At 34.5% G+C, this 15,208-nt stretch overlaps 1 protein-coding gene across 1 annotated transcript; it reads right to left on the bottom strand.

Annotated features, from left to right (window-relative positions):
* Positions 1-12,424, bottom strand: LOC122048540. The gene is made up of 9 exons (XM_042610095.1): positions 12,286-12,424; positions 11,950-12,203; positions 11,656-11,865; positions 11,468-11,560; positions 11,236-11,352; positions 10,705-10,823; positions 534-870; positions 194-448; positions 1-12 (listed from the first exon to the last, which is right to left on the bottom strand). Exons 1-9 carry the CDS (start codon positions 12,422-12,424, stop codon positions 1-3), a joined length of 1,536 nt encoding a protein of 511 aa, XP_042466029.1.
* Positions 12,425-15,208: the final 2,784 nt, after the last annotated feature.

The raw sequence follows: 15,208 nt of genomic DNA, 5'->3' as shown, positions 1-15,208 counted from the left end.
TCATTTAGAGCACTGTTACAATAACAATACAGTAGATGCAATGACCTTGGCACACTTGATGAAATAATTGGGTTATTTCTTTGGACAACACTTCTTTTCCTTTGAGGATTCTAAAAATTACAAATGTACACATGTTAGGTGCAACACTAATCTTTGTTGGACAATTTAACTATAAATATAATATGACATTTACCTCATCTTGCATAACTACCAAGTTAGCCGGCCATCCCACATGTGTTCCAATAGCATCACCAATTGTATCACATTGATTTGGAATTGGACATGACAATTGTGCTAATTCATCCACAGCCTTATCAATGGAGACACGCATACAATTAATAGGTAATGGAACACCATGAAGTAATTTACCAACCGCATTGACATGAACAATTGTACCATAGGCAACAATATTGCTCTTAGAACCCAATGTCAATGCAACCGGTTTACCCTAGAAGATAAGTAATCATGTTATAAATTGATGCAACTCATAGTTTCAATAATACTAAGTAATATAATGACAACTAAATATATACCTGGAAGAAATCATCATTGTTCAAAATTTGCATGTCATCATCATCCAAAATTTCAATATTTGGGACACACTTTTCAATTTTGATATTTTCGTCACTCATGGGATGCAACTTTACTGAGCAACTACCTTTTTCATCCGTATCTAAGTCGCATGCACCCTTTCTGAACATTGCTTCAAGTTTCTGTATGCGTTCATCTTGATTTGATATGCGTGCATTTTGTTGTGAGATTAATATCTTTGCCTCCATCAACTCTTTTTGTTGAAGGATAAACTGCTCATCAACAAGGTGTTTCTGCACTATGCTGCCAACATTAAAATAGAATGTTGGAGTGACATATCTGTAGGACCGTTAGATTCGATAGAGGGGGGGGGTGAATATCGATTCGAAAAAGACGAGTATAATCGCAGCGGAAAAATAAAATAGACACAGATGTTTTTACTTCGTTCGGAGCCTGTGACGACTCCTACTCGAAGGCCCGTGGTCCTTGACCACTTTCGTTGGGCAATCACTAACAAGTCGAAATATGATTACAGAATAAGTACAGGAAATGCTAGTAATAAAGCAATACCGACAAAGAAAATTAAATAAAAACCGGAAGAGCACTTTTATCGGAGCGTAGTTGACGTCGCACTTGAACGTCGAGCAGCAAGATCAGCAGTAGAAGAGTTCTCAGTAAAAGTTGATTCTGAAGCTCCTGCCTGGGGCTTCTTTTATATGCTGTTCCGGGTGCCTGGATCCCTTCCGGGCGCCTGGAGTGTGACGTAACTGCTCAAACCAAGATGCTCCACGTGGCGACGACTTGTCTAGATAAAAATCGCCTTCCGGGCGCCCGGATCCCTTCCGGGCGCCCGGATCCCTTCCGGGCGACCGGACCTCCGGGCGCCCGGATCCCCTCCTGGCGCCCGGACCACCTTGTTCCAAAAAGACTCCTTTTTCCTGCAAAACAAGGTTAGTCCGAGGCAAATATACATCCTGTAAAACAAATTGTTAGCACAGTTAAAGTTCAACATATGGATAAAAAGAGTATGACTTAGATTCCGTCTTTCCGAGACCGGAATCTAGTCACGATCTCGACTTAGGCATCCGAAATGGATCTAAGCCAGATCGACGCCTAATGTCCCCTTCCCGGGAACGCGTCCTCACAGTCACTCCCCTCCACTTATCCGGTCAGCCCGTCGACCTAGCTGGACTTCTCGCCAAGCGTCCGGTCAGCCCGTCGACCCGCTTGGACTTCTCGCCAGCTATCCGGTCAGCCCGTCGACCTAGCTGGACTTCTCGCCAAGCGTCCGGTCAGCCCGTCGACCCGCTTGGACTTCTCGCCAGCTATCCGGTCAGCCCGTCGACCTAGCTGGACTTCGTGCCAGACATCCGGTCAGCCCGTTGACCTGTCTGGACTTCTCCTGCACACTCGATCAAAGTGTCAGACAACAACAAGACTAACTTAACCTATTTGTCATTCATCAAAACCTGGGTTAAATCGTTAGTGCTAGCCGCACCAACAATCTCCCCCTTTTTGATGGAATGACAACCTGGTTAAGTTAGTGAAAGCATATGCAAGAAACAACGCATTTGTGTGGTTTTAAAGTTAGTTTGTGTTTTCAAATTGGTTTAGCTAACTTAACCACCTAACCCTCCTCCCCCTTTGGCATTCATCAAAAAATGAACAAAGGTAAAAAATCATAGTGAAGAGTTACTGTAACAGGTAATCAAATTTTGAAAGATATCTAAGTTTGGTTCAAAATTTGAAAGATAAGAGTGCAACACCAAGTTAAAAAATAGTCAAGTTGACTTGGGGGAGACAGGTTGAGTTTTGAAAAGTATAGATTTAAAGTTAATCAAGTTTAACTCTCAAGCGTGTGGAAATTTTCAAAATAGGTTTTTCAAATTTATTTTTTATGTTTAAGTAACATTTACTTTTCAAAAAAGGTAAAATTTTTTTCAACTTTGATTTTTCAAATCAAAAAAATTAAGTAATTTTTTTAAAATTTTTTTTTTCAAAAATTAATTCTTAAGGCTAATTTGATAAAAGCTAAATTTGGAAATAGTTAACTTTTCAAATCAGGTTTGAAAATTAGGTGAGATTAAAGTTTCACATTTTTTCAAATACTTAGTTAAATTTAATTTTTTGTAAATCAATGTTCAAACATAGGTTAGGTTTTAAGAAGCATTTTTCAAACATACAAAATTTTGAGTTAATTCTCCCCCTGAACTTGATACTTAACTCTAACCAGCTGTCTAACCAATTAGGTACTAACTAACTATCAGAAGATAGTAGCTTTCACTTGGTTAGTCAGATTAAGTTAATTATAACCAGTCAGTGTTTGACTTGACTGATAAACTTTAATCTGATTAATATCTGAATTGTATTTAACGTCCAGACTTATGCTGATGCACTGAAATAAGCATCTTAAGTCCAGACAGTTGGCCTATGCATCTCACCCCTTTCTATGTTTGTCAAACACAAGCAAGGTAAACCTAAGGTGTTGGTGAGATGCTCAACAACTAGTCCTATGGGTACATGCTTTCTAAGGATTCAAGAACTAGTCTAAGGCCAAAACTGTTTTTGAAAATCTAAAAATGGAAGGTTTTAAAAACAAACAAGTTTAACCTATAATTTGATAAAAACTATTTTGAAAGTATTTTTGAAAGATCCTAGTCTATTGAGCACATCCCTAATTTTCGTCGTAAGTTGCTAAATTCACTTTCAGGGAGTGGTTTTGTGAAAATGTCAGCTAAATTTGATTTGGACTCAATGTACTTGAGTTCAATATCACCTTTAGTAACATGATCCCTGATGAAGTGGTGTCTAATTTCAATATGTTTGGTTCTTGAATGATGCACAGGATTCTTGGTTAAGTTAATTGAACTTATATTATCAATTAATACTTTTACATTTGTGATATTTAAGTTGAAGTCTTTTAGAGTATGCATCATCCATAATAATTGTGCAACACATTCGCCTATAGCTATGTATTCTGACTCAGTTGTAGACAGAGCAACACAATGTTGCTTTCTACTAAACCAGCTAACAAGTGATGAACCTAATAATTGGCATCCACCACTTGTGCTTTTGCGGTCTAATTTGCATCCAGCATAATCTGAGTCAGAATATCCTATTAGTTCAAAATTATTTGTCCTAGGATACCAGATTCCTACATTTGTTGTTTGATTTGTAATCCTAAGAAATAGGTTAGTTTTCCCACTAAGCTCATTTCAAATTTTTTTCCATTAGATTAATAAATTCTTCTAAAAATTCTGAATTTGTTGAGCCAAATATTATGTCATCCACGTATATTTGTGCAATAAATATGTTTGTATTTAATGATTTAACAAACAAGGTTGGGTCAATTTGACCTTGTTTGAATCCTTTAGATGTTAGGTAAGATGTTAGCCTCTCATACCACGCCCTGGGTGCTTGTTTAAGTCCATATAGGGCTTTCTTTAATTTAAACACATAATCAGGGTGTTCTAGACTTTCAAACCCAGGAGGCTGACCTACATAAACCTCTTCTTTGATTAGTCCATTAAGAAAGGCAGACTTAACATCCATTTGGTATAGTTTGAATCCCTTATGGGCTGCATAACTTAGTAACATTCTAATGGATTCTAATCTGGCTACTGGGGCATATGTTTCATCATAATCAAGTCCTTCAACTTGACTAAATCCTTTGGCAACCAGCCTAGCCTTATTTTTAGTAATTTCCCCAGTTTCACTTAGTTTATTTTTGAATACCCATTTTGTTTCTATTATTTTCTTATTCTTAGGTGGTGGGACTAGGTCCCAGACCTCATTACGCTCAAATTGGGCTAGTTCTTCTTGCATGACTATAATCCAATCTGGGTCTAGTAGGGATTCTTCCACAGTTCTGGGTTCAATTTTTGAAATTAATGAAATTTGACTTAGGTTTCTAAAAGATGATCTGGTTTGAACTCTTAAGTCTGGGTCACCAATTATTTGATCAGTTGGATGGTTTGGGTTTACCCTTATTGTTTTAGGAGGTTGATTCTCTTGATGTTGTTCCTCGTCTTCATGACTTAGAGTTTGGTTGGTTTCTGGAACAAACTCAGTTGGTTGTGTAGGTTCTATGTCTTGTGTAGTTTCTTTAAATTTTACATTAGTAGTTTCTTCAATTTTTAAGGTAACCTTATTATAAATTCTGTAGCCTCTACTATTTAAGGAATATCCTAAAAAAATTCCATTTTCAATTTTAGAGGTGAATTTTCCTAAGTGTTCTCTTGTATTTAAGATAAAAACTGGGCACCCAAATACCTTAAAGTATTTTATGTTTGGTTGTTTATTATAGAACATTTCGAAGAAGGTTTTGTTATGAGTTTTGTTTATTGTTGTTCTGTTCTGTACATAGCAGGCTGTACTAACGGCTTCTGCCCAAAAATATTTAGGTAGGTTATACTCATTTAACATTGTCCTAGAAGCTTCAAGTAAGGTTCTATTTTTTCTTTCTACAACTCCATTTTGTTGGGGGGTTTTAGGACATGAGAACTCGTGATGGTAATCATTTTCTAGACAAAAACTGTTAAAATTGTGATTTTTAAACTCTCCCCCATTGTCACTCCTAATTCTTTTAATTTTAATATCTTTTTCGTTTTCAATCTGTTTGCAAAAGTTTGTAAGAATTTCAAAAGTTTCATCTTTATGTTTTAGGAATTTTACCCAAGTAAACCTAGAGTAATCGTCTATAATTACTAAACAATATAAGTTTCCATTAATGGATTTGACTCCATGGGAGTCAAAAAGATCTAAATGTAGAAGTTCTAAGATTGAGTTAGTTTGTGGTTGATTTGTTTGTTTGTGGGTTGATTTAGTTTGTTTTCCTTGTTGACAAGCATTACATATAGTTGAATCTAAGTTAGGTAACTTTGGTAAGCCTTTTACAAGTCCATTTAGTTTACTTATATTTCTAAAGTTGGTGTGAGACATTCTCCTATGCCATAACCAAGTTTCTTCTTTTTGTGTTAAATAACACTTAATGGAAGAAATGGTTAAGTTGATGACATAGATGTTGTCTTTTCTAAAACCTTTTAGGCTTATGGTAGGATTATCTAGATGTTTAATTGAGCATTCTGTAGATAGAAATTTGACCTTATACCTAGTATCACACAATTGACTTATACTTAGAAGATTATATTTAAAGTTTTCAATAAGTAAGACATTTGTAATTATAAAGTCTAATTTTAATTCAATATTACCTATACCAATTACCTTGAGTTTGCCGTTGTTTCCAAAGGCAACTGTTCCTAGGCTTTTGTAAGTGAGTTGAGTGAACTTGGTGTGATCTCCAGTCATATGTTTGGAGCAACCACTGTCCAAAATCCACTTGGTTTATTACAGTAAGTAGGATTTCAAGTTAGTCTTTTGAGCATGCATTAATTTAGGTTTAAAATTAAAATTTGGAAATAATTTTTACGTTTAAAATTAAAATTTTGAAATAAATTTTAAGTTTAAAATTAAAATTTTGAAATTAATTTTTAAGTTTAAAATTACAATTTTGAAAATAATTCTTAAGTTTTAAAATTTAGAAATTATTTTTAAGTTTAAAATTAAAATTTTGAAAATAATTTTTAGGTTTAAAATTAAAATTTTGAAAATAATTTTTAAGTTTTAAAATTAAAATTTTGAAATAATTTTTACGTTTAAAATTAAAATTTTGAAATAATTTTTAAGTTTAAAATTAAAATTTTGAAAATAATTTTTAGGTTTAAAATTAAAATTAGCAATTTTTAAGTTTAAAATTAAAATTTTGAAAATAATTTTTAAGTTTAAAAATTAAAATTTTGATGATAGTTGTTAAGTTTAAAATTAAAATTTTGAAAATAATTTTTAAGTTTAAAATTAAAAAAAATAATTTTTAAGTTTAACATTAAAATTTTGAAATTAATTTTTAAGTTTTAAAATTAATATTTTGAAATAATTTTTAAGTTTAAAATTAAAATTTTGAAATAATTTTTAAGTTTAAAATTAAAATTTTGAAAATAATTTTTAGGTTTAAAATTAAAAAAAAATAATTTTTAAGTTTAACATTAAAATTTTGAAATTAATTTTTAAGTTTTAAAATTAATATTTTGAAATAATTTTTAAGTTTAAAATTAAAATTTTGAAATTAATTTTTAAGTTTAAAATTAAAATTTTGAAATTAATTTTTAAGTTTAAAATTAAAATTTTGAAATTAATTTTTAAGTTTAAAATTAAAATTTTGAAATTAATTTTTTAAATTTAAAAGTAAAATTTTGAAATTAATTTTTAAGTTTAAAATTAAAATTTTGAAATTAATTTTTAAGTTTAAAATTAAAATTTTGAAATTAATTTTTAAGTTTAAAATTTAAATTTTGAAATTAATTTTTAAGTTTAAAATTAAAATTTTGAAATTAATTTTTAAGTTTAAAATTAAAATTTTGAAGTTAATTTTTAAGTTTAAAATTAAAATTTTGAAATTAATTTTTAAATTTAAAATTAAAATTTTGAAATTAATTTTTTAAGTTTAAAATTAAAATTTTGAAATTAATTTTTAAGATTAAAATTAAAATTTTGAAATTAATTTTTAAGTTTAAAATTAAAATTTTGAAATTAATTTTTTAAGTTTAAAATTAAAACCTTATTCATCTCACCCGATCTATATTTTCAATCAGGGAATCCTATGATTTCGTGAGATGAAATTGGATTTTTAATTATAGAGTTTTGGTTTAACGTGTGTTAGATTCAGATTTAGTTTTGGTTTCCACAAATAAGCATTTTTCGGATAAACTTATAAGCTTGGTGAGTCACATGGACATCATTAGAAGTAACCAACCTTTCGAGGTTTTCCGAATAGTCCTATCCACGGAACTTAGAACTAAATCTTGGTCTAACTGGTTAGGATTCATTTAAGGGTAGCTTCGGTCAGTTCCACTTGGCCAAATGCACCAGATCGAAGCCATATCTTTCTAGACATGCGATGCCCAAGCTTCCCTAACGTACTATCATCCAAAAATTTCACCAGTACCATGATTCAAGTTAAACTTGGTCTCTTTTTAACTAATCCTAATTACCCTGCCGGGTTAATTTGTTTTGGGTTACCCTGTCGGGTAGGTTAGTTTTGGAGGTGCCAGCTATTCTGGAGCCTCCCCCTGAATTATTGGCCATTAATTTAGATTTTGGTTTTAGGCTTGTGTCGATTCTCTTTATAGTTATAGTTAACTTGGTGATAATTTTGTTGATTTTTAAACTGTTTAGATTTTGAATTTGATTTAGGTTTGTATTTTGGATTTTGGTTTGGTTTATACACTTTTATATAATGTATTTTTTCTTTAGGTATATAATATTGATTAAGTCCTACTTGCGTGGTCAGACACGCTTTCGAAACCCAAGCTAAATTGGTTGACTTGTATTGGGTTATTAATGATTTGAAGGTTTTATTTGAATTTGACTTATATCCTAGTCCGGTTTTATTATAACATGCTTTTTGATTATTTAGGATTAGGTCTAAATTTTTTGATCTTGTTGTGAATTTTTCTAACATCTCCTTTAAATTGTTTATTTCATTTTTTAATGATAAATTCTCCTCCTCAAGTGTTAGATCTTGAGTTGGATTCGAATTTTTTAATTGTTCCTTGAGGTTCTGATTTTCCTCAAGAAGTAATTTGTTCTCATTTTCTACTTTGGTTAATTTACTATTTAAACAAGAAATGATTCTAAAAATTTTTTTGTTTAAATTAAAATATACCTCATTCGAGCCTTCGGAAACGAGTACGGACTCGTGGCTTGTTTCGGGTTCGGACCCGTCTTCATCTTCCGACTCATTTTCAGTTTCGGCTTTGCGAGGTGGCTCTGATGTTTCTGCTCTTCTTCCTCTGATTTGTCCGAGGAGTCGTCCCACGTTGCTTTGAGTGCTTTCTTTTTTGTTGGCTTTGGTTTGTCGAATTTTAGTTTTGGGCATTTGTTCTTGTAATGTCCCTTTTTGTTGCAGCCGTAGCAAGTCACGTTCTTTTGTTCTGAGGGAGAGCTGATCTTTTGAAGATCCTTTTTGCTGAAGCTCCTCTTTCTCCTGGTGAACATTTTTCTTACCAAGTTCACCAGGTGTTCTTCGTTTTCGGAGTCTTGGTCAGATTCTTCTTCAAATTCAGGCTTGCTTTTCTTTTCTTTGGAGGACCCTGCAAATAGAGCTATACCTTTCTCGGCTCTAGCATTAGTTTGTTCGTGTAATTCTAATTCACAGAAAAGCTCATCTAATTTTAAATTAGAAAGATCCTTAGAAATTTTGTAGGCATCCACTATTGATGCCCATAAACTATTACGTGGAAAGACGTTTAATGCGTACCTTATTAAGTCTCTGTTCTCCATCTGGTGGCCTATCGCATGAAGCCCGTTGAGGATGTCCTTGATCCTCGCGTGTAGTTGATTCGCTGTTTCTCCTTCCTGCATTTTTATATTAAAAATTTTATTTAAAAACAGGTCTCGTTTTGTTACCTTAGCGTCGCTCGTTCCCTCGTGCAGTTCGATCAACTTGTCCCATAGCTCTTTAGCGTTCTTGTGTGGACCGACTCTGTTCAGTTCTTCTCTTGTCAATCCGCACTGTAGAGTGTTGATTGCTTTATTTTCTGTTGATACTTTTTTCTTGAGATCTGCTGTCCAGTCTTCTGGATCCACTAGATTCCCGGCGTTGTCCACTGGAATTTTGTAGGGTCTCGTGATGCTCATCCACTGGTCGAAGTCTGTTTTGAGGTAGACCTCCATGCGCTTCTTCCAGTAAGGGAAGTCGTCCCCGTTGAAGAGTGGAGGTCGCACTGTGCTGAATCCTTCTTGTTGGGATATTCTGTGCACAGGTAAATAACCAGAAAAAATCCCAAGACTTGGTCTTGGATTAGTAGTGCGGGAAGAGAAAAAATAGAAAAGAATCTAGATTCGTGTTGCACTAATTTAAATTGTTTAGAGAAATATTAAGTTAACGAAACAAAAGTTAATTATAAAAAAAAAAAAAAAATCACCCCCTATCTGATTGGTGGTTGCACCAAATCAGAGCGGTACCTGCTCTGATACCACTTGTAGGACCGTTAGATTCGATAGAGGGGGGGGTGAATATCGATTCGAAAAAGACGAGTATAATCGCAGCGGAAAAATAAAATAGACACAGATGTTTTTACTTCGTTCGGAGCCTGTGACGACTCCTACTCGAAGGCCCGTGGTCCTTGACCACTTTCGTTGGGCAATCACTAACAAGTCGAAATATGATTACAGAATAAGTACAGGAAATGCTAGTAATAAAGCAATACCGACAAAGAAAATTAAATAAAAACCGGAACAGAACTTTTGTAGGAGCGTAGTTGACGTCGCACTTGAACGTCGAGCAGCAAGATCAGCAGTAGAAGAGTTCTCAGTAAAAGTTGATTCTGAAGCTCCTGCCTGGGGCTTCTTTTATATGCTGTTCCGGGCGCCTGGATCCCTTCCGGGCGCCTGGAGTGTGACGTAACTGCTCAAACCAAGATGCTCCACGTGGCGACGACTTGTCTGGATAAAATTCGCCTTCCGGGCGCCCGGATCCCTTCCGGGCGCCCGGACCACATTGTTCCAGAAAGACTCCTTTTTCCTGCAAAACAAGGTTAGTCCGAGGCAAATATACATCCTGTAAAACAAATTGTTAGCACAGTTAAAGTTCAACAGATGGATAAAAAGAGTATGACTTAGATTCCGTCTTTCCGAGACCGGAATCTAGTCACGATCTCGACTTAGGCATCCGAAATGGATCTAAGCCAGATCGACGCCTAATGTCCCCTTCCCGGGAACGCGTCCTCACAGTCACTCCCCTCCAGTGACTTACCTCACTTACCTGCCAGACGTCCGGTCAGCCCGTCGACCCGTCTGGACTTCTCGCCAAACGTCCGGTCAGCCCGTCGACCCGCTTGGACTTCTCGCCAGCTATCCGGTCAGCCCGTCGACCTAGCTGGACTTCTCGCCAAGCGTCCGGTCAGCCCGTCGATCCGCTTGGACTTCTCGCCAGCTATCCGGTCAGCCCGTCGACCTAGCTGGACTTCGTGCCAGACATCCGGTCAGCCCGTCGACCTGTCTGGACTTCTCCTGCACACTCGATCAAAGTGTCAGACAACAACAAGACTAACTTAACCTATTTGTCATTCATCAAAACCTGGGTTAAATCGTTAGTGCTAGCCGCACCAACAATATCCTCCAACACCCCTCACACGCCCAGAATGCTCCTCAGATGAAAGTGCTTTTGAAAGGATATCCGTGTTTGCCTCTTCTAAGTGCAACTTACCCTCCCGTTTTTGTTGCACATAATCATCCTGTCATGCAAAAGAAAACAAAATAATTACTGGTACAAAATTAATTACTGGTAAATAACTCCCTATTAAGTACTAACACTAATATGGATATACAAAAGCAGATGCAGAAATCATCTATTAAGAAACGATTTTGATGCAGAAATCATCAATTAATAACTCCCTATTAAGAAAACAAAATGATTTTGATGCAGATGCAGATGCAGAAGCAGATGCAGAAGCAGATGAAACGATTTTAATGCAGATGCAGATTTTGATCAAGAAGCAGATGCAGATTTTGATTTTTTTCTACAATGCTGTAGTGTACATAAATGTAACAATATATTATTGTTGCGACAATAAAGGACAGAGGCATAATAAAAACCATAAAGGCATAATAGATTTAGTAGGAAAGATGCATAATGAGCTTGCTTACAATCTTTTCTATTGCCATTTTCAAATCATCGCCTTCAAATTGCCCCTTCTTATTCATCTGTCCTTTCTTCCAAATAATCGCTCGATTAATCTCTTCATCATCACATAATTCATCTCCCTACAATCAAAATGTATAATATATACAACTTTATAAATCACATTAATAGATTTAGTAAGAATAAAATATAGGCAGATTCTAGATCATATTTACCGAATTAAGCAGAAATACTTACTATTTCATCAGCAAAACGAGCATAACCTTTACGGGCAAGCCGATGTGGGTATACATTCTGCTTTCTTCTCTTCTTTTGCTCATCACTTACTTTCTAGTTAATTGAACATTCCTCATATATACCAGCTTTAAAACTAAAACAGTGGCTTGTGATCAACTCAATTGAAAATAGCAAATTATAATCCTTACCTTGAAGTCGTCCGACATGCGACTGATTACAAACGCACTCCAATCATCTCGTGTAATACCATACCCAATTGGTGGTTCTTTCAACTCTTCCGGTTTAGCAAGCTTGCTAAAAATAAACTTATGAGTGAGGAGAGCTTTATATTGCCGCCACTTACTATTTGCCGAATTCAAACACCCCTTTTTCCATCTGGGGTCAACATTGTAACTCAACTATAAAAAATATTAACCCATTACATTAAATAGATCATAAACATATATAAGGTAATTAAAATTTTCAAAAGAAATTTAACTTACATTAACTGATTCCCATATTAAATCCTTAACGCCACTTGGAACTTGCTTCCATGACTTGTAACTTATCCTAACCTTTTCCCGAGCGAGAATGCCGATATAACTTTGCATTTCACTAGCAAAGTCTCCTATTGGCTGTCCAAATTTATTGAATTTTATATCCTTTCTAATTCCGTGGGCCCTTTGCCTAACCAGCTTATCCAAACGAGTGCGACCTCTTGAAGTTCTTGTTGTTTCGGTCTCTTGAGATTCCATTACTGTACCAGAATTTCCAGAATTTCCAGAATTTCCAGAATTTGTCATATTACCTTCTTTGGTTCCTACAATATTTCCATCTACCTGAATTCCCTTTCTTGTACTCTTTTTTCCACGAGATGTCATAGTTTCCACAAAGCAATGAAGAGATACAATTCCAGAATCTTGTTAAGTTCTTCAATGATGCAATTCCTGCATTATGCATTGACAACTTGTTAGCCATTCATAAAATTATACTATGCACTGCATTGGTAAATAAAGTACAGTAGTTTTCCATTTGCATCATACATCAATGTCATTCAAAATGCTACTCATACAAGAACCATAATAAAAAAAAAGGAACATGTTCCATCACTTATTTATTGATAACCCAAGTCCCATCACAATCTTCACGGCTACATGGTGGTTCTTTCTCATCTATTCCATCAACATCCATTGATAGAAACCCTCTTGTAAAACATTGGTAGTGGATTACATCATTTTCCAACTCATCATCATTTATATATTCAATGTTCTCCCTAGTAGGTGTTGCAAGTACAACATGCCATGTAGGCTCTTGAGGATCTTCAATGTAAAATACTTGCTTTGCTTGACTGGCCAATATAAAAGGGTCAGATTTGAATCCAATTCTCTTGAGATTTACCAGCGTGAAACCAAGATCATCAAATTTAATACCATTATTATTCTCAACCCAATTACATTTAAACATTGGAACTTGAAACTTTTGATAATCAAGTTCCCATATTTCTTGAATGACTCCATAAAACTTTTGATAACATGATTTAGCAAAAAAAACTTCTAGTTATAGATCATGCTTGTATGGATTGACAAGTTATATGGAACCATGTTTTCGATCTTTATTGGCATCATATCAAACGTATTGTGATTTCTTATTAATTGTCGGACAACTTCTTACCTATGGAAAACTTGAACAAGAAGTAGTGCAAGCTCTTGTTTTAAATTGGGAAATCTAAAACCAGAAGTAGCGTGTTTAAATGCATCGCTAGTATATTCGTTTCCCTCATCTCCTTTTTAGTTGAGCTTCTCTTGTTTTAAAAAAAATAACTTGTGTTCAAATATTGCTCCTGGTAGCATGATGTTTCTGATATATTTTGATTTCCAAATTGTGTCTTTTAGCTTTTAATTTCCATTATCACTACAGGTACCAGATGTCTCCCTGTTTTAGTTGCTGTACATGGTCCACAGCTAACCAAATCAAGGGACTCACATGAGTTCCTGATCTGCCCCTGAAACTAAAAATGCAGACTTGCCTATAAAATTATGAAGACATTCATGGAGACTTTACAAGGTCCATCTCCATTGATTGGTATCAAGATAATTTGTTCAATTCACATAAGTGAAACAACCACTATGATATACTTTACCAAAGTAGGGAAAAAAAACCTTTTTGGTATGTTGTTTACAAACTCCATATAACAATGCATCACAATGGTCTTTTTCTAAACCCTTCTAAGAAGATGAAAAAAATACTATAAACCCTTCTAAAAAGATGAAAGAGTTTTTCCAGCCATACCTGAGTTATATCAGTGTAACTATGGATTCACCCCATTTGAAAAGGGAACGAAGGTGGCTTGTTCAGATGTTCAGCGGAAGAGGGTTAGTCTGAGAGGAGTTCGAAGGAGAGGTTCAAGGAGAGGGGTTCGTCGGAGACTTTCAGCGAGAGAGGTTTAGCCAGAGAGGAGTTTTGAGGAGAGGGGTTCGTGCAAAGGGGTGGAAGGCAAAAATGTGTGAGGAGTGGAGAAGATTGTGTGAGGAGATCGGGAAGAGGAGATTCTGTGAGGAGAGGGAGCGTGAAGAGATCGCGGGATGAGGAGAGGAGAAAGACACAGTTGCCTAGGGTTCCCGAAGAGATCGCAGGATGAGGGAGGGAAAACACGCGCCAAAATATATTTAAGAGAGGAGAAGACATTAAACCAGGGCAATGGAACAAAAGAATTAGGTTTACAACGGTTTAAAAACCGTTGTAAAATGTGTAATCCTCTAAAAAATGCGCTTAAAAACAACGGTTTTAGGAAACCGTTGTAAAATGTGTTGTTGATTATAAAACAATTCGCTCAACGACAACGGTTTTTACAAAAACCGTTGTCTTTTGTTTTTCTATAGAGCTAAAAGACAACGGTTTTGTCAAAAACTGTTGTCTTTTGTCAAATTAACAACAGTTTCCTCAAAAACCGTTGTCTTTATAGTGTTGTCTTTTAACAAATTTATTGTAGTGCGACCTAATTGCATGGTGATTACTGCTTGTCGCCTTGCTACTGACTACAGTCACCGCATTTGTCTCAATGTTACGAGATACACTAAATGAGTTATCAATGTTATCGATTGAAAAGGAAATAGTCTGGCAATTGGATTATGCAAATTTGATTAAATATCTCTAAAACAGCTTGACGAGTAGTGTTTATATAATTATTTTAAATATTTATTCACTTTTTATTGATATAATATATTTATTTTTAGTTTATTTATGTATTTATTATATATATTATTTGTAAATTAAATTTTATCATTATTTACCGCATCAAAAGGGTCACTTTTTAGTATATTTTTTAGTATGCGCTTCAGGCCCCGTTGAACACAGGTACGACTCTGTGCACACCGTCGATCCAACTAATCAATAATTAAAGAGCCTACCCAAAGATATATATAATTATTTTTCACATCAATTCAATATATTTTTTTCTCTTAATATTATAAAAAAATATTAAAAACATAAGGATATATGATTATCTTTTATAATTTTTTTTTCACATTTAATTTTGGTGAAAAGGGGATTAAGTATTATTTTTTTTAAATACATGGATAAAATACCACTTGCTATAATATAGGATGGTTAAAAGTATTTTTCCCTATTTATAAACACACAGGATTAAACTAGAGCAGGTTAATCTCACAATGCCCTTCAATTATCATTTTGTCTAATTGGCCCCAATGTTGTTAAATGTAGGGTAAAAATAAAAGGCGCCCCAAATTAAGTAAATTATCAAAA

The sequence above is a fragment of the Zingiber officinale genome, chromosome 2B, assembly GCF_018446385.1.
Source record: "Zingiber officinale cultivar Zhangliang chromosome 2B, Zo_v1.1, whole genome shotgun sequence".
Lineage (NCBI taxonomy): Eukaryota > Viridiplantae > Streptophyta > Magnoliopsida > Zingiberales > Zingiberaceae > Zingiber > Zingiber officinale.
The sequence above is the reverse complement of the archived record's forward strand: the minus strand, read 5'-3'. Positions and strand labels throughout refer to the sequence as shown.